The following is a 23,605-nucleotide window of genomic DNA, read 5'->3' as shown; positions in this document are numbered from 1 at the left end:
TCATAGGTTCTAAGATTTCCCATTAACTGAGTAACCATTTTGTTCTCCCAGCCATCATGCTCCTGGATAGCCGTGACTTTCATTCTGAACCTCGGAGGTAAAGATCTCAGGATTTTTTAAACAAGTTTCGCTTGCGAGAACGGTTCACCAAGGACCATCGCACGATTTTCCAGTTCTTGTACGCGTGTGTGAAAGTTTATGATAGTCTCATCCTCATTCATCCGAAGCTCTTCGAAGTCGGACTGGACCAGCTGCAACTTTGATTATTTCACCGACGTAGTTCCTTCGTAAGTTGACTCAAGAGCTTCCCAAGCGCCTTTGGCTGAAGCAATACCTGCAACTATTGAAAATTGACTTTCATGCATAAGAGAGTAAATCGTATCTAAGGCCTTATCATTGTTTCCAGCGTTAGTTTTTTCGGTTTGAGACTACTCAGTTTCAGGTTTAACTACTTTCGTTCCGTCAATGCTAGTACTGGGTTTGGTAGGATGAGTCCAACCTGTCACCACAGACCGCCACACTGCTTCACCTTGAGCTTTTAGGTGTGTACGTGTGCGAGCCTTCCAATAGGCGTAGTTGTCAGCAGTCAGCTGGGAAGAATCTTATCACGATCCATTCTGTAACACTCAACAACCCGTGAGATCGAACAAATGAGCAAAAAACAGACAAACAATAAAAGCCGCTGAAAGCTTGAGTTCAAGAGGCACGGAATCGCTAGATCTACAGACTAATAATTTAAGTCTGATGGCTCTGATACCAATTGAAATTGCACCGTGAATCTTGAATGCAAGATGTAACTGATATTTCTACACTATTTTATGTTATGCAACAATCGTGTTCATTAATTAGATTTGTTAAGCAAACGTAAATAACGAAAATTGAAAGCATAAAATAAAACAATAACACAAGAGAATTGTTACGCAGTTCGGAGCGCTTCTCCTATGTCTGCGGGGAAACCCACGTCTGCCCAATCCACTATAGATGTTCACCAAGGAGTATTACAAGAGGTAACTACAAACGGCTCACAGCCTTTACCACTACAACCCTTCCTAACACCTCTTCAGGACTGAAACGTGCATGCCATAACAATCTTCACAATAAGCTTCAGCAGTACCAGGTACAGATCATGTAGCTCAGATTTAAGCACTCTTAATTAAAAACATATAATATAGGCAATTTAATTAGATAGCTTTGTAGAGAAGGTATGTATTCAGAATAGCAGTTCAAATCGGCAACCTTCTCATTTGGGTGACTTCCCTTTTATAGCAAAGATTAATCCTTAATCCACACGCTTGATCCTCAAAAATAGCTTTCCTCTTTTCTCGATAAACCACATGCAGCCACATATTCTTCATTTGAAGCGCTGCACTGTAATATTGCTGACTTCCTTTTTATTTGTCAAAGCATACTATCCACTCAATTTAACTTTGGATGATAACAAGTGGTCCAAAATAGATTTATACTAAATTAATTCTTAATTAAATTTAATAAACACAACTCTAAATAAATTAGCCAAACAAAGATTAACATGTACTAGAATTGTACACTTACACTTTACATCCTTTTATGGTCATAATCACAAATTAGGTTGTTTAGTTATTTTGGAAGAAAAATAATTACAATAAATCATTTACATTGTAAAGATATGATAACACTAATTATGATATGATAAGCAGTATTGTAATACTTAATTATAATTTCATTTTTAATTTTATCATCTAAATATATAATAACAAAATTTTGTTCGTGCATCGCACAGGTAATTTACTAGTTATATTATATTGAGTGATATCAAATTTTAATTTTAATTTTAATATTCACCTTCTTGCATGGTAATATATTAGTTGTAATATATTAATAGTTATTTTCATAATAGATTAATAATGAGATTCGTTTTTTAATGCGGGGTTAGATTAATCAATTAATGGTATACATCGAATGAAAGTGTTTTGCTGCTAAAACTGGAGGTGAACATTACGAGATAAACATGAAGAAGCTAAGAGCAACCATATTTGTGGGTTTCTTATAATTTTTTCATATGAAAAAACTTGGCTGTGGTTTTTGAACAAATGGAGAGGGATTTTTATCAAGTTTTTTCTCCTCTAATTTTAGTTTTTTAGTGAGCAAACTGAGAGAAAAAACAAGCAAATTGCACGTGGTCCTCACTGCGCCACGCCTAGATGGCGTGTGTACGCCATCTGGGTGCATAAACTGTTAATCATCATTGTTTTTTTTTTCCTTATCTCTTTCCTTGTCATAACGGTAAAAACTCAGTAATAAAAACCTAAGCAAATGGACTTGCTTTAAGGGGAAGTAGTATTATTCTATTATCACTATATATATATATATATATATATATATATATATATATATATATATTTTGCTAATTCAACATATGAAAAGGCAAAATAAATAAATAAATAAATAAATTTATTATTCCCAAAAGGAAAAAGAAGTTTATATAGATATATTGATGAATTCCTGGTAAAGAATTATGAGTGTAAAAAAATATATATTATTTTGGGAAGAAAAACAATACTATATATTCATTTCAAATTAGGAAAGATATGTGTATTTAGGGAAATTTTGATAGTATTGCAACAACTTAAGTAGGTACCACTTTTTTCAGTCTTTATCATCATTGTCGACCATGACCTTACCTTTGTGCTAAGTTCTGACCCAGTGAGTGAATCATGATCATTGTGCATGAATGTCACAAGTTTTAATCTTATTAACAGTATCTCGGTCAACTCCGTCTCACAAAATCTCCCTAAAGCGAGCTCTCGTATACGATTTGCCAGCTATTATACTAAAGTATCGTAAATTACATGCACATTATTAAATAATGATTACAGGTTTCTTTAGTTACCTACAAAAATTTAAATTATACATTAGTGTTTAATTTGGTATAAACATTATTGGGCAAGCTGTGTAAATTGACCCCGAAAAGGATTATTGAGTGTGCAAAGCATTATTTTCATACTATAAGGTCACATGTTTAATTTTTTTTAATACTATTTTGTTCTAGTTCATTGTACAAGATTTTTTAATGTGATTTACTTATCTTAGTCCTATGTAATTTACGAATTATTACATAAGAATAGAATTTACCGTCCGCACCCATAAATTAATAGCATTGCACGTGCAAATTAATTATTTTGGAATATAATTAATAGAGATGACCGCGATCGAGCAGCCATGCATTCTTGACCAAAGAATTATGGTAAAGTCTTCTTTTGTTGTTAGGTAGACACAAGTGATTGATTATTACTCCTCTCGTATTATAAAAATTATTTTAATTGTGTTAGGTATGAATTTTAAGAAAACAAGATATTAATTATTTATGAGAATGTGAATCAAATGTTGCACCTTTCTCCTATATTACTCAGAGGTTTCGTATCCAATGGGATGACAATTCATAATGTGTCACCTAGGGATGACAATTCATTCCTCCCCGTGGATATCCATCTAAATTCATCATGCATGGGTCGAATTTTTGTGGGTGATAATGAGTAGTGGATCGAGAGTATGTCCTTAAAAAAGTAAATTTGTGATGGGTTAAGTTGAATTCGGATTCTATGTACAAAATCCGCTTAGAACCTTACCTGACCCACCTTTTATAAATAAATAAATAAATATATATATATATATATATATATATATATATATATATATATATATATATATATATATATATACACTAGCATTTTGTATGCGCGATGCGCGAAAACCTATGCCCAATATTTAAATATTATTAAGAAACAAAATTTAAAAAAATTAGTTAAAATTATGTTTCGCAATTCTTTAAAGTGATGATACTTTTAAATTATCATATATTTGAATATAGTGATCAAAACAATATATATATATATATATATATATATATATATATATATATATATATAAAATTTAATATTCATATAAATATTTAATTAAAATATAATTTATAATTAAATTAATTGTTATATGATAATTTTAATAAAATGATAACTAAAAATAGGAAAACGATATGATGGATGTAGGTGTATGGTAAGATTGGTGGATATATTAAATACTAACGGTGTTATAACGGTGTAAGGGTGATTTTGTCCAATACAAATCAAATGTACAACAATTAAAGCAAAATGTATATATTTATTAGCATATAAAAAATGGACAAAAATCAAGGACATAACTTGTATTGACACTTATTTTGTTTTTAGATATATATATATATATATATATATATATATATATATATATATATATATATATATATATATATATACACACACACACACGCACACACATACACACACTAGTTTTACACGCGCATTGCGCGAATGAGTTAATGTCCAATGTTTATAATTAAATAAATATTTGAAAGTACATCAATGCAAGATTATATATGAGAAGTTCATACATAAGTAATTTAATATCGAATTTATTTATTTAAATATGAAACTCATAGTATATGAATACAATGTAATATAGGAGATTCATTATAATTGTTACTATTTTTTTTTTTTAAATAGTAACCAAGTATTTTTTGTTGTAAAGGGTTCTAATATATTTAATGAATGCACATATATACAATATCAATATGAATGAATCAACGGTATCAGTCCTTTAGGTGTTTTGCTCGGTGTTCATTTAGTTCAACCATTATTATTGAATAAATTATTATGGATAAAGAAATTTCAAATTTAAGGAATTTAGATGTAGTAAAAATTTAAAATTTTTAATTATAATATAACCCAAAGATATTGGACGATTGGTAAATATGATGTAACCCGAAGATCAAAATGCTAAAGAAAGTGTTTGGTTATTCAACAGTTCGAAACAACAATTTGTTCCAAACCACTGAAAATACAAACATTGCAATTTACAATATTTTCACGTCACTTAACATTTTTTAGAATGATTTCCCCAAAACACCTATATATATATATATATATATATATATATATATATATATATATTTTAAATAATTTACTGTAGAGCCATTTCAACTCCTTGAATAACAAGAGTCCGTTTCGTTGACTCACTGCTTGCCCATCAACGAATGGGCAAGTTTAATTTTTAAATTGGAGCCTTAAGGCTCCTTTTATAGGAGCCTCAAGGCTCCCATGCCACTTTTCCCACCGATGTGGAAAAAGGGGCAAAACTAAGGAGAGCCGAACGTTCGCCTCCCATATGTTTTATTATTATTTTTTTAAAATTTATTTCTTTTATTTAATTATTTTTATTTTTTTAAACAATTATTATTATTATTATTATTATTATTATTATTATTATTATTATTATTATTATTATTATTATTATTATTATTATTATTATTATATGTATACCCTTAGGTCATTTTACAGGTTAATCTAAACAGCTAATTTTTTCAAATATCTTTTTACCCATTGTTGATATAATTCGCTTGTCAAATCCGCTAATATAATCCGCTAACGCTAACCACTAACTGCTGATTGTCAAATAAGGACATAGCGAGGTAGTTTCCCACTTCAATTTGTTGTGTGATTTGAATACTCTCTTGTCAACAATCCTCAGGTAATTAATATGATTGGCTTTATTAATTATATTTATTTTAATTTTTTCATGGTATCAATAAAATACTTGGTACATAAATATATAGCATTATTTTGTATTATAACTTTGATATTTAATTAAAAAATAGTGCACAAAAAAGATAATAGACAATGTAGTGAATATAATCAATTGATGAATTTGAATGTAAAGAATTTTTACATTGGAAAAAAATAAAGACAATATAACTAATGAAATTATTTCTCTTAATTAATTTATTGATAATGAATAATTGTTTTTTGAATAAAGACATTGTAGGGACAATGTAGTGAATATAATCAATTGATGAATTTGAATGAAAATAATTTTTACATTGGAGAAAAATAAAGACAATATAACTAATGGAATTATTTCTCTTATTTAATTTATTGATAATGAATAATTTTTTTGAATGAAGGCAGTATCGACACATAATTCTAAATTAAAGAAATGCATATGTATTATTTTTTGTTGTAGCTACTAAATTATTTTTTAATTTAATAAGAGTAAAATAGAGTACTAATTATGTCATCTTTGATTGAGATGAGGTTCGAACCTAAGATCTTTCTTATTGAAATCAATGAGTAAGTTAACGGAGAATATAATTTTTAAGGGAACTTTGATTGTAAAGATAAATTTGAAAATCTCAAGGAAAAATTAAAATATGAACAATCTGAACCATTCATTTGATTTAATAATTTGACTGACATTTTTTCTATACATTATAGGCCTAACTTATTATGACTCTTATTAGTATAGTAGATATAATAGTAAAATAAGTACTAGTATATACAGAGTAGTTATTTATAAAAGTTTCTATAACTTCGTGTAACTTTTTACTATTTTTATATCTAAACTTCTAAGGGTGTGTTTAGTTTGCACATGCGAATCGGAATGAGAATCAAATACTTGATAATGATATGGGTTTTGTGAAAGTATTTTGCATGTTTGGTAGTAGGTTGGAATTAGAATAATTATCCATGTTTGATTATGTATGGACCCTATAATAATGAGAATAAATATTTTAAAAATACAAAAATAAAAAATCAAAACAATTGATCCTAATATAATGACATCCAAAACACTAATATGAACAAAAAAAATCTAAACAAAAATTTTAAAGCACTAATCCAAACTTAAAAATCATATTACCAATAAGATGAAATAGTTTTTTTTTTTTTTTAAAGATGGAATAAAATCCTTTTTAATTAGGAATTTAATCCTTATACCTTTTAGTTAAGCGTGACGAATTAAATCCTTATGCTTTTAATGTAACTTATTATAATAAACATAAATACATAAACTGATTAATATAATAGTTTTGAACTAAAGAAATTAAAAAAAAAAAAAAATCTTGGGATATCAGTTTTGTTGGACCAAGTTTTTTATTGTTTAGCTCACCCTAACCTGACTCATATTTAATCAGATATTGATTAATGTAATAACTCTTAACTAAAGTAATAGAAGAACAAAAATTAGTTTTTTTGTGGTCTGGATCAAGATTTTTATTCTTTGGTCTTACCAGTTCAATCTATATTTTAATCAGGTATTTTTTTTATAGATCTTAAAAAAAAAAGTAGATACCCAAGTATACAAGCTATAGGAACTATTACAAGTTACAACTGAAGACGCCATAATAGGGCGCTAACAACATCGTTATTTACTACATACCACACCTCACCCGAGGTAAACTAAGGATTACCGCAAAACTGCCCGCAACTGGCAAAGCCCAATTGAGGTCCCAAATCTATCTACTAATGGCGGCGCTCCGATGGGCCAGCGATAAACTGCCTTTATGTCTGCGCATTCACTTGTTGAGCATCCACATCCATAGCATCATTGGACTTCTCCAGATCTGCTTGGGGTGTGGTTCTAATGTCCGGCGGGTCGTTTCGAGCGTGAGCCTCCAGAATCTGCATCGTAGGTGGTTTATGGGCAATTTATATCCTGCACCACGGCGCACGTTGCATTGTGCGTCCAGATGCAAAACGACGTCGTTTCAATTTTTTTTTTTTTTTTTTTTGAAATTTCACTACCCAGTGTTTGGCAGTTAATTTTCCTTGAAAAAATTTCATGTTCAAAAATGTACATAATGTTATACTAGAACACACATAATTGTATACATGAATGTACATAATTATATAACAAAATACACATACTATTTTTTAAAAGATAATACACATAATCTAACATAATACATAATAAACATAAACTTTTAACATAATACACATCAACTCTTAACATAATACACAAAAATTTTCTGATTCGGATGTACATAATTGTATAAAAAAAAAATGTACATAATTGTATAAAAAGGTACATAATAAAAAATATACATAATTGTATAAACAAATATACATAATCATGTCAATTTCCTACCGCGTCTACCAAAACGACGTCGTTTTGGGAGGCGCGGGGCGCACAGTGCACTGTGCGCCGTGGTGCAGGGTATAACGATTGGTGGTTTATGGCCTGCATATGTATGATCGTTCTGTTAAATCTCAGTTAGTTGGGGGTTAAATATGAGGGTAAAAATGTAAAATCAAATATTTTGCCATTTTAATTTCTTCTTCGTCGGAATGTAAATCTGAGGGAACGTTAGCGGCTTAAAGCTACATTCACCGGAAACTTGCTTCTTGCCTGAGCTATTCCGTCGAACCAGCATATTCTTGTTCTCTCCGCCTATGATTCTTCATTTCACCCACAACAGATAATACAACTCTGCAACAAGCTAGCCCCATCAGAATGGTTTGTCCTGTAGCTGCTATTGCCCTGGGTGAATTGCTTTGTCCTGCTGTTGCTGCCACCGATGAACTCCAAATGGCTTCGAGTGATCTCCATGTCACCATCGGAGAGGGAACAAATGCATCCCAAACCACATGATTTCTGGCTTTCCAGATAGCATGAAGAAGCCCAAAAGATTTGGCAGCCAACGTTTTATACCTGCAAATATCCTTCTACCTTTTAATTTGATATTCGACATTAGAAGAAAAAATGGTATATCAAATAGATTTTTCAAAGTTTTTCATAAAAACAATGAGCACCTATATATTCCACATTAGAAAAAAAAAATGAATTAACTATAGAAAAATTGAGAAGTATGAGGTCCTCCGAGTATAGAGATTTTTTCACGTTTAGTTCTAAACTTTCAAATTGACCATCTGCGGTTCTTCGACTTTCAAATTTAATCATTTGTGGTCCAAGTTAACCACCCATGGTCCTTCAAGTTTCAAAATTTAACTAGCCGTAGTCCTCTTAAAAGGACCATGGTTGGTTAAAATTTAATAGTTGAAGGACCATTAGTGGTTAACTTGGACCACGGATGATTAAATTTGAAAGTCAAAGGACCAAAGATGATCAATTTAAAAATTTAGGACTAAACGTGGCAAAACCACTATACTTGGAGGACACCATGTGACATTATCTCCTCGTTAAAATTAAATTCCTAGGAGATGTTGCAGTCTAAACTAGAATTTGGTTAAGGAATTCATTATTTGATTGGATAAGAAACACCTAATGGAGAAAAAAATGAAGTAGAAAAGAATAAAATATTTGATTTTACATTATTGCCCTCATATTTAACCTCCAACTAACATAGATTTAACGTAAGGACCAAAATTGGAACAAAATCAATAGTTAAGAGATTAATTTTGGTCAAATTAAAAGTGGTCCCAAAATTGTCATCCAACTATAACCTTTTCTCAAATTCGTTCATTGACTTTTAATTGCATTTAAAGTGGTCCTCCGATTATTGAATTTTAAGTCAAAATGGTCCTCCGTTAGTTTTGGTGTTAAGTGTGTGTTAAAATGAAGGGTAAAACTGATAATTTAGGGTTTTCACTATAGTCAAATGACTACTTTGGGTGCAATTAAAAGGCCAAAGGACCAATTTGAGAAAATGTCATAATCGGAGGATCATTTTAGAAATTTTCTCTTTATAGTTCAAACATGATGTGTACTCATTTTGATTAAAAGGGGTTGTTCTTGTACTTATTTTCATTTTCTAAATAAACAATCTTTTCGCTTTAATTGTTAGCTAGAAAATTATTTAAAAAAAAAACAACTTAAAATAATAATTTTGATTATTAGCTTAGTACTTATATATAGTTGTACAAACTAACATTAACTTTGGATTAACTCTTTATTATTCAGGAATGCTTGACATTATGTATTTGGATTTTGATTTTCTATCATCATAAATAGGCATATATATAATGACAAAACTATTGTGAAAAATTACAACAAAATGGATAACAGGCATAAATCATTGATTATTTAAAAAAAAAAAAGACAACATTTATATACAAACGGATAAGAAATTAAAGATAAAAAAAATAAAAAAGCATTGTATCAATATTAGTTTATAGGGGCAGAACAAAAAATGTTGGTCAGTGGAGGCAAAAAAAAAAAAAAAAAAAAAAGAAAAACTTCAAAACGTGATAAAGAATATCTATAATAAAATATAAAATGGTTGGAATAAATTGTATATCGTCGCTATTAATATTATATTCATAAATACTTTTTAATTTAATTAGATCAACTCTAAGTATTTTATATTAATTTAAATACGATAATACATAATTGAAATTTTTAGATTATATTAACTAGATAGTTCATAAAAATAAAATTTTCTTCTAAAATATTAAGTAGATAGTTCAAATTGGTCATTTGACTTTTAATTGCACCCAAAGTAGTCATCTGATTATAGTAAAACACTGAATTACCAGTTTTACCCCTCATTTGAACACCCACTTAACACCAAAACTAATAGTCGGAGGACCACTTTGGGTGCAATTAAAAGTCAAGGAACAAATTTGAGAAAAGACCATAGTCGGAGGACCATTTTGGGAATTAACTCAAAGAATAAAATATTTAATTTTACATTATTGCCTTCATATGTAACCTCCAACTAACTGAGATTTAACATAAGGACCAAAATTGAAGCAAAATCAATAGCTAAGGGACTAATTTTGGTCAACTTGAAAGTCGATGATACAAATTTGTAAAGGTCAATAGTCGAAGACCATTTCTGGAATTAACTCTTTGAATAATTACCTGATATACAGTGGGCGAACTTGTCAATTTGATACCACTCAAAGGGAGAGAAAAAGAGAATTGAGCGTAAGATAAGAACCCAAAAAATGTATTGCGAGTAAAAATTTCAGAAGACATTTTCCACCAAAATGAGTTATTTTTCTTTTGACTGGAATACATATTTTCTATTGATTCCATTTTCCATTGATAGCAAAATACTGTAAAATAAATTTTTTTAAAAAAAAGAAAAATTGAGTTAATACCCAGAATCGTCCTCGACTATAGTGGTTTTTCTCAATTTCGTCCTAAACGACTTTGGTGACCTAATATCGTCCCAGACTTTTGTGTTTCGCTCAATTTAGTCCTCCATTTGTTATTCCGTCAAATTAGTGATAAATAAAGGGACAATTCAGTAATGTCAATATTGATCTCTCTTTACTTTCAACTTGTGAAGTGCGAAATTCCTCTTTCTTGTACGAATTAAACCCAGAATTACTCCCGGACCTGCAAATTAAATTTTATATTCGCAGTTTTATGAGTAATTCTAGGAGTAATTCGTTAAAAAAAAAGGGATTTTGCAGTTCACATGTCTATGAGTAAAGAGATGCCAATATTAAAATTACTGAATTGTCTATTTATTTAACACCAAATGGACAGAATAACAAATGAGGGACTAAATTGAGCAAAAACACAAAAGTCTGAGACTAAATTGAGCAAAACACAAAAGTCTGGGACGATATTAGGTCACCAAAGTCGTTTAGGACGAAATTGAGAAAAACCACTATAGTCGAGGACGATTTTGGGTATTAACTCAAGAAAAATTATTTTTTGAGTTTTCAACTATGACCCTAAATTGAGATAATTGTCATAATAGAAAAACTTATACTACATTTACACATCTTCATTCTCTCTCTCTCTTAAACTAACACTCGAAATCCGAACTGAATTTTGAATTTCCAGTGAATCTGGATAGGTATCAGTTTGAATATTTTTAATTATGGTATGTCTGAATATAAATTCAGTTTGGATATTGAGTGTTAAAAATTTGCCTATACCTGACCCGAAAATTGAATTAACCTAAAATTGTATTATAAATATAATATTTAAATTATTTATTGACTATTAAATCTATTTCATGATTAATGTTGACAAAAACTTGTATGAGACCGTCTCATGTATCCTTATTCGTGAGATGAGTCAGGCTAAGATCAAATGTAATATTTATACTAAAAAATATAATACTAATAAGGAATAAAATGTTTATTTTTTTTTTTTTGAAAGTGAATAAAATGTTTATTACTTATATGAGAAAGTGTAATACTTTTGAATAAAAATGTAATAATACTTTTACATTTTGATTAAAAGTATTACATTTTTCCTCAAAAATATTACATTTTCTGTTATAAGTAACAAAAACTTGCCAACATTACTTATACGGAAAAATGTAATATTTTTGATTAAAAATGTAATACGTTTATATCAAAATGATTACATTTGTCATTAAAAGTATTATATTTTTCATTATAAGTAACAAACACTTTATTCCTAATTATTACATTTTTCAGTATAAGTTTTACATTTTCATATTGACCTGACCTGTCTCACATATAAGGATCCGTAAAACGGTCTCATACAAGTATGACCCATTTATATTATATTAATTTTAAAACTTAGTTTTTTCTTTTCTAAAAAAAAAAAAGGAACAGCTTAATGAATTAATTTTAAACTTCCACACTAATGTCTTCATTCTCTCTCTCTCTCTCTCTCCTTCTCTCTCTCTCTTAAAGAAATGTACTAGTAACTATTTTCTTTTCTCTAAATTTTTATTTGTTAAAAATTTTTATAGAATTTCTCCTAATACTAGTTAAAGGTCTGATTTTCTCGATCTTTTGTTATTAATTCATTTTCCTATTGGATGACTATTATCATGTCTTTGGTTATGTAAAGGTCAACTTTTGCCTACTATTCATGACCTGGAAAAACTATTTAGTATTTATACTTCCAATCCGTAGGGATAATTAAACCATTCATTATATCATATTATCTTCTCTAATTTGCCTGATCGATCGAGCTGAGGATATACCGTAGCAAATTAAACATGTCCAGTTTCCAACCACGCACGGCCTCAAAGCCAGACGAAACTCGATGGATTATTCACATCAAAGAATCATTCATCCAAGAACTCGAAGAAGACACTGTAACCCCGGCTACCATTTTCAACGTCCCCAAAGTTCTAATGGCGTCCGATCCGCTTTCCTACACGCCCCAACAGGTAGCCATCGGCCCCTACCATTACTGGCGCCCGGAGCTCTACGAGATGGAGAAGTACAAACTCGACGCAGCCAAGAGGTACTCCAAACTGCTCCCAGAAGGCCTCAAGTTTCAAGAACTCGTTGACAAGCTCGTGAAGAAACGCGTGCCTAGGATTCGAGCCTCGTACGACAAGTACTTGAGTATCAACGATGAAACCTTGGCGTGGATGGTCATCATGGACGCCTGTTTCTTGCTCGAGTTTCTATGCGTTTACGCGGTGAAAGAAGGCGTGATCGAGGCCGACAGACTCCCCGGCAGGACGTCGCATATGGTCGATGTTTCCGGGAGGAAATCGGCCCACAATGTGATGTTAAGGGATATTGTGATGCTGGAGAATCAAATCCCACTTTTCGTTTTGAGGAAACTGCTGAAATGGGAATTCTCATCCAAGGATTTGGGTGATGAGAGGTTGTTTACCATGTTGTCGGGGCTGTGCAAAGATCTTTCGCCGTTGGTGAATATTGGGGAAGAAGACATGGCCAAAGTCCCACTAGACGGCTGTGCGCATTTGCTTGACTTTCTGTACAAAGTAATGGTCCCGGACATGGATGAACCCTGCCAAGAAACACGAGATTTTGAAGGACAAAGCAGTGGAAATATTGTTTATGAAGATGATGATGGAGAAGACAAAGCTAAATCCCTCGGTGACTCCAGCAATCTCAAGAGGCTTGTTCAAGAAATTTGGAAAATTCTTTCCAAGATTAAGAGTGTACCCACAGATGTCCTTAATGTAATTGTGAATTTACCATGGGACGTTATTGGTAATCTTCCCGGGGTTAAAAACTTGAAGCAACGCCTGTTTCCGACCACCCAAGGAAGCAAAAAGTCTGATGATGATGGTTCTGAAACACCTCCATTATTGGAAGAGATTAGCATCCCATCTGTCTACAAACTTGTAAAGTCAGGAGTTCAGTTCTCACCTACAGATTCAGGCATTTCGACCATTGCTTTTGACTCGAATACTACAACGCTTTATCTCCCTGTGATCAATTTAGACGTGAACTCGCAAGTTGTGTTAAGAAACATGGTTGCCTACGAGTCATGCATTGCAGGTGGACCATTAGTCTTTACTCGCTACACCGAGTTAATGAATGGAATTATCGATTCTGAGAACGATACTAATGTTTTAACTGAGAAGGGAATTCTTTTGAACCATTTGAAGAATGATGAAGAAGTTGCAAAACTATGGAATGGAATGAGCAAATCTATCAGATTGACGAAAGTGCCCTTAATAGACAAGACAATTGGAGATGTGAACAAGTACTACAATGGTAAGTGGAAGGTCAAGGCAGGGAAATTTATGAAGTCATATATCTATGCTTCTTGGAAGATTCTCACCGTGCTAGCAACCATTTTGCTCTTGGTGCTATTGACCTTACAATCCTTTTGTTCAGTTTATAGCTGCCCTCGTTTGTTTAACATAAACACTACTTCCTAATCCATCTTTGTCCAATAATGAATAAACACATAATAGTAAATGTATGTACACTTGATCATATGTTAAATTACATTATTTGATTGTAACAGTATTATTTACTTAGCTTGTTATGTGTCATAACCACAATGCAAAAACAAAAACAAGAAAATAATAGAGTAGTGGTTGGAGATATTATTTGATATATTAATTCTAACAAAACATTATATATCAAAAGATTATTGTCATGCGTACATCAATGTAGATATATAATCGATGTTGCAAAAATCTCGCATAGGCGCCGATTAGGCACTAGGCACCGGCCGACCACCAAGCGTATCATCAAAATCGGTGGTCTAGGCAGCCGACTAAGCGCCTTCTAGGCCGCCTAGGCACTGACCACCTAGGTCTCCTTGGCATCGATTAGGCCGCCTAGTCGGCAGATTAGCTATTGTTTTTTTTTTTTTTAATGTGTTATATCATTCAAAACGATATTGTTTTGCGATTAAAAAAAAGCTCTAAATTGTTCAAAATTCTAGATATATTTAAGTTAATATTTTAATATTTTAATATTAACTATTAAAATATTAAATAATTTATAATTATTAAGTGTTAAAAATTTTAAAACATTTTTTAAAAATAAAAAATAAAATAAATAAATACACGGATGCCTAGGCACTCCGTGAGTGTTCGAGGAGCGCCTAGCTATTTTTTCAACCATGTATGTATATAATAAAATAAAATAAATACTTGTTCAAGAAATTCAAAACTAAAAGTTAGACTTTTATTGAAATAGCTTGCAATAAGCTAAGCAAGTTTTCTCTTAATAAATTAAACAAATAAATAAGATCCTTGACTGTAAAATAAGTGGAATTGAAAATGGTTATTGAATTTATATATATATATATATATATATATATATATATATATATATATATATATATAGAGAGAGAGAGAGAGAGAGAGAGAGAATGCATGGTAGGCCGGTGAAATGTCACGAGAGATACATTGATGAAGTTGCATATCTATATATTGATGTAAGATCTTGGAATTGAAGATTTATTTCTTTATCTTGATGGCTACCATTTTGCCCTTGAATTTTTAGACTTTTATGATAATTGTTGGCTTCTTGTAAATAATTGTAATACTTTTTTTTTTTTTTTTTTTTGAAATTTTCATGGTGCTTTCATTAGAAATATGCTGCAATAATGTCAGGTGGGGATAGATCCCAATACATAATAGTAGGCTGCTGGAACGCAGCGGATGCTAGCGCATGAGCCAAATAATTATCTGATCTAGGTATGAAACTAAAAGAACAAAAATCAATTGAAGTTGCAATAGACTTACAGCTATCAAGAGCATAACCAACATACGAACGAACTGTAGACGGGGTGAGACAAGATATCGTTGCAATGATAGGCAATCTGTGTAAAGATGTACTGATGTTTCACCCCGGTTTTTAAGCCATGATAACGCTTCTTTGCACCCAAACACCTCCGCTATGAGTGGTGAGAAGCAAACTGGAAGAGGGGCACTGAATGCTGCCACATATCCACCATTTGCATCGAGTAAAACCGCCCCTACCGTTGCCGCACCCGAGTTGTGAAGGTAGCCGGCATCCACGCGGCATGTCTTGGGTAGCACTGTCGCCGTGTTGGGGGGTATGGTGGGCGTGAGACCATGCGGCAGTGGCAGTCCTCCAACAGGCTCCTGTTGTTGTGGCTGTGTCGCAGCTGCGGACGGCAGCCGTGCATTGCGCTATGCTTCCACGGTTGCCGTGACCGTGGCTAGGAGTTTCGTGGGTCGTGGCATAGCGGCATCCCATACTGCTCCATTCCGTGCTCTCCAAATATGATACAAGATTGCTGTTGCATATAATATTCCATTAGAGTCTAGAATATTTAGGAGATCAGAGAACCAAGTATGAAAAACATTCGTCACAATATTGGGGATTGGAAGGCTAGATCGTTCCCAAATGGCTTTCGCAAAATCACATAACACCAAAGCATGCATAGTATCTTCTTGAACAATTCCACACATAGCACAATTTGGGTCCACCTCCACTCTCTTTATAATCAAATTTGTAGTGGTTGGGAGGATATCACTAATTTCCCTCCATAGAAAAGTTTTCCATTTGGGTGGGATTTTGAGGCTCCATAGGGTGAGCCATTTATCAAAAGATCCATCATTATGCTCATAGTTTCCAACAATGCGTCTATACCCATTCTTAACTGAGTAGATCCCTTTTGGGTCCCCATGCCAATACCAAGAGTTGTCATATTCTGGGGAAACGGGTATCCTCTTTATATTCTCCACATCTATAGGTTGGAACAAATCAGTAAGAGTTGAATGATCCCACGTACCAGTGTCCTGGTCAATTAACCCCACAACCTTCGCATCCGCTAATTGCACAGGCATCTCTGTCTGTATCATAGGTTCCTGATCATCCTGTATCCATGGATGTGCCCATATAGATGTGGTCTTACCATTTCCAATCCTGCGCCTGACCCCACTACAAACCAGGCTCTTCGCTGCCATAATACTTCGCCAGCAAAAACTAGGGTTCCCCATTTCTGCCTCAAAAAACGAATTCCTGGGATAATATCTAGCCTTATAAACAGACGCACCAAAGATTCTGACTTGGTAAGTAGGCGCCACGCCTGCTTCCCTAGCATGGCTAAATTAAACGTCCACAGGTCTTTAAAGCCCAGTCCCCCATGCTTCTTCGGGATATACAACTTGTCCCATGTTTTTCAATGTATTCCTTGACTATTACCAGCTCCCCACCAATAACGGTTCATAACTCTCTCAATTGCCATACACATAGTCGCAGGTAGCAAAAAAACACTCATTGGAAAAGTAGGCATAGACTGTGCTACACTTTTCAACAAGATTTCTTTACCAGCCTGTGACAGCAGCTTCTTATTCCATGACCCAATCCTGTGCCTGATTTTGTTGTAAATTGTAATACAATATTGCATAAAACACAAAATTCTTATATTGAAATTCTTGTTTTGGCCATATAAGAAATAGGCCATCAACAAACTATATTTTAATTGTGGTCCGAGTCCAGGTCCACCCGGTTCGTTCTGAGAGGCACAGAAAGCTTTGCATAAAACACAAAATTCTTATATTGAAATTCTTGTTTTGACCATATAAGAAATAAGCCATCAACAAACTATATTTTAATTGTGGTCCGAGTCCAGGTCCACCCGGTTCGTTCTGAGAGGAACAGAAGCTGGCCCAAAGGGCCAAATCATCACTTGTGGGAATCGAACCCGAGTTATCCCAAAATTCTCTCCCACAAAGAGAGCTCGTTTGCCACTTGAGCTACCCTATTGGATTGTATATATATATATATACTAATAAGAGCCCAAGAGAGTTAGGCCTATAATGGGTAGAAAATGTGTCCGTCACAGATTTTAATCAAATGAATGGCTCAGATTAATCAAAAAATTGATCAGATTTAAATTTAACAATGAAATTTACTTAAATACCCACACACCGTTAGTCCATCCGTTAAAATTTTTAATTAACCGTTAGTTTGCCGTTAAGTCAATCCCATCCTTAGTTGACCGTGAGTCCTCTATAATAGTTATTATCCTTAGTTGATCTCCACAGCCGACTCACCCGTCTTCACCTCCTCCGAAGCCATCCAAAGAAAAATAACATAATTCAGAAGCTCAGCCGATCAGACTGTCGATATCGATTCCTCGAGAGGATCGATCGGCGCTCTAGCAATTTATGTATGCCTCTCTATTCGTTCATGGTCAAGAGGCCTAAGAACTTTAACCCTAACACTGCCGATCTAAACAAAGCAACGCGAGACAACACAGAAGAGACTGAACAACGTTGAATCAAATCATCCTCAGTTTTATCCTACGCAATTTTATCTGAAAAGGTTAGTTTTTTTTTTTTAAAAAAATATTAAAATAAATAAAAATCCCATCTTGTTTTTCCCCTTTCTCATTCGTTGATTAAACTTCATTCTTGGCAATTTCTGTTGTTGTGTGCCCTAAGATTCTGTGATTACTTGGAGGAATCTGAATAACATTTTAAAGTTTTGATCTCACTTTGCCTGCATAATTTTTTTTGTTCTGATGCTAGGCTTATATTCATTTAATCTAAAATTGATTTGATTTTACTCTTTTACAAGTATCAGTCATGTATGATCTGAAGCTAATTGCTTGATAAATTGTAAATTAATTTTTTTTTTTTTTTTGTATGTTAGAAGGTTCATCCCGTGGCAATATTGTGACTGACGTGTTGTTACTAAAAGATTTTTTTTTTTTTTTTTTTTTTTTTTTTTTTTTTTTTTTTACCATGATGCTACCCCTTTTTTAATTTTTATATTTTAAGTTGATTCATAGCACTGTAAGTCTCAGTTTTACAGAATGTTGTCTGTGCATATTAAGTATGATAAGCTTTCCCTTATGGAGTGCCTCACACTGCTTTGAATAGATTGTGGAGCTCTGGACCAAGAGAAACTTTAGGTGTGATTGTGGAAATTCAAAATTTGGGGAAATCTTCTGTAAGCTTCTTGCAAGCAAAGACGTAGAAAATCCACAGAACTTGAGATAATGCCCAATATTTTATATAGTATTGGCAAATGGCTTATACTGCTCATTCTACTGAAATGTACCTCCTTTAGTTTTAATTAAATGATGGGATTGTATAATTAGTTCTGTTTCATTCTCTAGCTCTGGCGGCTTATGTTCACTCATTACTATGGGATCTGACAAGTTGTTAGTACACAGGTGGAACAGCCTTTAATGGTGTTGCAGAAGAGCTTAAGAAGTTAACTACTTGTGTTGCTCATGTTCTTCCTGTTTCTGATGATGGTGGAAGTACAGCTGAGATTGTCCGAGTTCTTGGTAAGTGTTTTTTAAAATTTATTATTTTGTGTTTTACCATAACCCTTGATTTCTTGACAGTAAATCTTTGTATTAGTATGAAAGTACTCATCACTGTAAGTAATTTCACATTATGTTCATCCTTGCTTTTCTGCGGATACTCGACGTTCTGAACCACTTTGGCTAAGATTAGGAGTATGTAGTCGGTGAATTAGTATGTCTGATAATATATGTAGCTATTACCTTGCGCCCCAAAAATGGAAAAGAATGGGAAAAATTTGTTTAGATGTTCTGAACCATTTTTTTTTTAATGTTTAAACTGCTTTGGTAAGATAATTGACATTGCCAATAATGACTATATGGTGAATAGGTATGATATTGTGGAAGGGAACCATAACCTTTGGAAAGGCGTCTCAAAACCTTACAGGGAAACTATACGAGCTTTCTTGGCTTAAGGTCAAGACCAGGTTCGTAGTTGTTTTATCAACCTTATCTCTCAATTGCAGCTATTCTTGGACTTTGCCTTCCCTGTCATTCTTTTAAATGTAAAATCTGTAATTAGCTTTGGAATTGTTAACATTTCTTGGATTAAACTGATGAAACTTCACTTTTTTACAATCTGATGATTTTCTTCATTGCTATGATCTTTTAGTATTGGAGTCAGATCATATTTTCTATAACTTTGGATGATTGTGTACACAATACGGTGTATTGAAATTCAAGTTTAGGCTCTCTTTGGCCGATACCATGGGCATATAGAATGAACCATTGTTTTATATAGTATTTCTTTTTAAGGTTAGTATAGTGTAAAAGAATTGGTATGAATAATACCTGTAATAATCCATTAGATTAAATTATTGCTCTTTAAATTTGGTAGCATGAAAAGGATTAGAAATATATCAGTCTACATACATCATAGAAGGACATATGGAGTTTATATTTCAAAAGAAATTATTTCATAATCACTCAATCAGAATAAGTCATTCTGCAAAGCTTACTAGAGAAAAAAAATAATTGGCATAGCCTGACTGAGGATTAGCATAATTTCCATTATAACCTGCAACTGTTGAAAACAAAATCCTGTCAAGCAAGTTTAGCAATGCCTTAATTGTTCATGACATTAAAACTTATGCATGTAAGTACAAAATTCTGATAATTAACATGCATTTGATTGATGCAATTGATTCCGGGACAGTAATCCCAGGTCCTATACTCAAATTTCTTACTGATGAGAGAATTTGCTTTGTCGATTTTTTCTGTTTTTAGTTATGACCATTTTTTGAATTTTTCATTTTTTTAGCATCTCTCTTTATGGAGTCAGGGCGTTCTGGAATTGCTGAATCTATTCAAAAAAAAAACTATAGAAATCCAGATCCTGAAAATGTTAATCTCCACAAATAAGTCTGAAAGGATACTGTAGGACTGTAATTTAGATATCACTTCAAGCAAATGAAAAGCTGTATACTGTAGGACTGTAATTTAGATATCACTTCAAGCAATCAAGCATCAAAATAAAAATTCACATGGTAATTAGAATAGCAAAGCCACCCACATCAAAATAAAAATTCCCATGGTAATTAGAATAGCAAAGCCACCCACACTGGCAAATGGTTTCCTTATTATAAATATCATTTTTTTTATCTTCTAAACATACATCTGTAAGCAAATTTAGTATAGTTTACCACTTACCAGCTTCTCTTTGCCAAGGGCCTCTGATTTCACCTTCTTGTCCTTGTTCTTCAATGACAGTTCCCAATCTTGTAGATTATTCAATAGCCCCTCAAAACCCTGCTTAACAAGTATGCTGCTCAAGCTAATATAAACTCAAAATGGCCAATAACTTGCAAGGAAAAACTGAAAACTATTTATATGCACAATAACTGAATTAATAATATTCAAATTTCAAGCAAAATGCTAAACAGAAAAATAAAAATAAAAATAAAAATAAAAATAAAAATAAAATCCATTCTTACTGACTCCTGTGCATCTATCTAAAGTTCAAATTTTCTTTCTATCTCAAGGCAAAATCCGCCAAAATACTCCCTTCAATTTAGAGTCTTTCAACCCTCCCTTCTTTCTATTATTTGGGAACTGTTTTAATTTTTTTTATTATGAAATTTCAAAGAAAAATGTGCAGTTTGTGACTTTGCGTTAAGAAAATACCCCCAACCAAAAAAAAAAAAAAAGCATTATGTACAGCAGCAGCATATGAACATACAAATGCGAATACACATTCAATTACTTATCATCATCTACAGCATTTCCAGGACAACATTTTGTTTGCAGAATGTAACTGCAATTGCAGTAGTATACTATATAGTAATTTGAGTGCCAAAGTAATCATATTAAAGATACTAACCAAACCAGTATGTCCAAATTTCTTACTGATGAGAGAATTTGCTTTGTCGGTTTTTGAATTTTTCATTTTTTTAGCATATCTCTTTATGGAGTCAGGGCGTTCTGGAATTGCTGAATCTAGCGATGCAGAGAGTCAACGAGCGGAGTACAACTTGAAACGACGAAATGCATACTCAATAATGGATCCTGATAAAAAACGAAAGATGTTAGATGAGAAAAACGAAAAGCGTCGAGCCAAACTTAGAGAAGCCCAGTCTTCGCAACTTCATGCCGTCAATACTGGTATGCTTTTTAATTCTTAAAATATGTGTTCTGTCTGAGTTAAATTCATGAACGTATATACAAGGGAGCTAACTTACTTAACATGCCTTTGATTGATGCAATTGATTATGCAATTAGAAATAGTACCCAATAATACCAATCAGGAATGTTTGCAACGGAACGATACTCTTTCTTCTATTCCAGACCAATCTTTTGTTCTTAAAGATTGTCCTCCTTGCACCTATTGTAATGCAAGGCGATTCCAATATGAACCACCTGGATTTTGTTGCTCATCTGGTCAAGTTGTTTTGGTGTCTAATGAAATGCCTTCACTCTTGAAACAATTGTTTTGTGAGAAAGATGAAGTGTCACGTCATTTTCAAGCATGTGTTAGAACGTATAACAACACATTTGCATTTACTTCATTAGGCATACACAACTACGACAAACAATTATCTAGGAGGAATAAAGAGATCTATACATTTAAAGTTCAAGGACAAATGTATCATTTTATCAATGATTTGGTGCCAGGGGACCAACCTCCTAAAAACTTGCAATTGTATTTCTTTGATACTGACCATGAGGTTGAGAATAGAATCAAAGGGGTAGAACGAATGGATGCAAGTGTTGTTGAAAACCTTATTGACGTACTTGGAAGCAATCCGTATTCACAGTTCTTCAGAAATCTCAAGGATATATCAAGTCTTGATGATTGTAATATTCTGATTTGTTCAAATGCAAGTCTAGATCAACGTGTTTACAACATGCCTACCTCTTCTCAAGTTGCAGCAATTTGGGTAGATGAACAAGATGGTAGTGGTCAGAACAATCGTGATATTAGAGTTTTTGCAAAAACTGGCCAATCACATTCTGTGAAATACTATTACGGTTGTTATGATCCCTTGCAATATCCTCTGTTGTTCCCCTACGGAGAGAGTGGTTGGCATGAGGGTATATCTAAGGTTCCTAAATCTTATCAAAATAATTATTCTATTTGTCAAGGTATTCTCCAGCCTCGGGGGTTTTCTTCAATACAAGCTTTGTTAAACAAAGAGAACGAAAACTTTGTTAGTCAGAGCAAGCGGAACACTGTTTCATGCAGAGAATATTATGCTTATCGTTTTCAAATTCGACCAAATGATTAATCTATGCTCCTACATTCAGGAAGACTCTTTCAACAATTCATTGTTGACACCTATATCAAAATTGAGACACAGAGATTGGACTATTTTCGAACACAGCAGCGTGAAGCATTGCATGTGGGGAAACAAATGCATCAAATGTGGGACGCAGAGTAATTTTACCGGTTTCTTTCATTGGAGGCCCACGAGATATGCGTAAAAGATATATGAATGCTATGACATTGGTTCAACGATATGGTAAGCCAGATTTTTTTTGACAATGACGTGTAACCCAAATTGGTCTGAGATTAAAAATTCGCTTGAATATTGTGATGAATCTCAAAATAGGCCTGATTTGATTTCAAGAGTGTTTCGTGCTAAGTTGGAAGAATTGAAAGTTGACCTCATAAAGAAAAAACTTTTTGGAGTGGTGATAGCATACACTTATGTGATTGAATTCCAAAAGCGTGGTCTCCCACATGCTCATTTCTTATTAATCTTAGAGAAAAACCACAAATTTTACTCGGGTAGGGATGTTGATGCAATTCTTAGTGCAGAAATACCTGATTCAGTTCAAAACCCTTCTTTGCACTCCTTAGTGGCCAAACACATGATACATGGACCATGTGGTTCTCTGAATCCTCAAAATCCATGTATGGTTGAGAATTCCGGTGTTTCACTTTGCAAAAGTAAATATC

At 32.8% G+C, this 23,605-nt stretch overlaps 2 protein-coding genes across 3 annotated transcripts; both read left to right on the top strand.

Annotated features, from left to right (window-relative positions):
- Positions 1-12,491: 12,491 nt before the first annotated feature.
- On the top strand, positions 12,492-14,434 carry LOC109151029 (putative UPF0481 protein At3g02645). The gene has a single exon (XM_019298974.1). The coding sequence runs from the start codon at positions 12,686-12,688 to the stop codon at positions 14,336-14,338; it is 1,653 nt and encodes a 550-aa protein (XP_019154519.1). The 5' UTR covers positions 12,492-12,685; the 3' UTR covers positions 14,339-14,434.
- A 6,032-nt stretch (positions 14,435-20,466) lies between these two features.
- LOC109189912 lies at positions 20,467-23,030 on the top strand. 2 transcript variants are annotated; one of them, XM_019340568.1, is made up of 3 exons: positions 20,467-20,502; positions 21,655-21,807; positions 22,318-23,030. In XM_019340568.1, the coding sequence occupies exons 2-3, from the start codon at positions 21,705-21,707 to the stop codon at positions 22,929-22,931; spliced, it is 717 nt and encodes a 238-aa protein (XP_019196113.1). In that variant the 5' UTR covers positions 20,467-20,502; positions 21,655-21,704; the 3' UTR covers positions 22,932-23,030. The 2 variants fall into 2 exon arrangements, with proteins under 2 accessions (XP_019196113.1, XP_019196121.1); XM_019340576.1 differs by lacking the exon at positions 20,467-20,502 and having other exon boundaries at positions 21,619-21,807.
- Positions 23,031-23,605: the final 575 nt, after the last annotated feature.

The sequence above is a fragment of the Ipomoea nil genome, unplaced genomic scaffold, assembly GCF_001879475.1.
Source record: "Ipomoea nil cultivar Tokyo-kokei standard unplaced genomic scaffold, Asagao_1.1 scaffold0114, whole genome shotgun sequence".
NCBI lineage: Eukaryota > Viridiplantae > Streptophyta > Magnoliopsida > Solanales > Convolvulaceae > Ipomoea > Ipomoea nil.
The sequence above is the reverse complement of the archived record's forward strand: the minus strand, read 5'-3'. Positions and strand labels throughout refer to the sequence as shown.

Bases quoted from the DNA above. Each gene is read 5' to 3' on its own strand.
- LOC109151029 (XM_019298974.1), top strand. From the start codon at position 12,686: ATGTCCAGTTTCCAACCACGCACGGCCTCAAAGCCAGACGAAACTCGA.
- LOC109189912 (XM_019340568.1), top strand. From the start codon at position 21,705: ATGGATCCTGATAAAAAACGAAAGATGTTAGATGAGAAAAACGAAAAG. The intron at 21,808-22,317 runs GTATGCTTTTTA...ATTTGGTGCCAG, and splicing joins ACTTCATGCCGTCAATACTG to GGGACCAACCTCCTAAAAAC.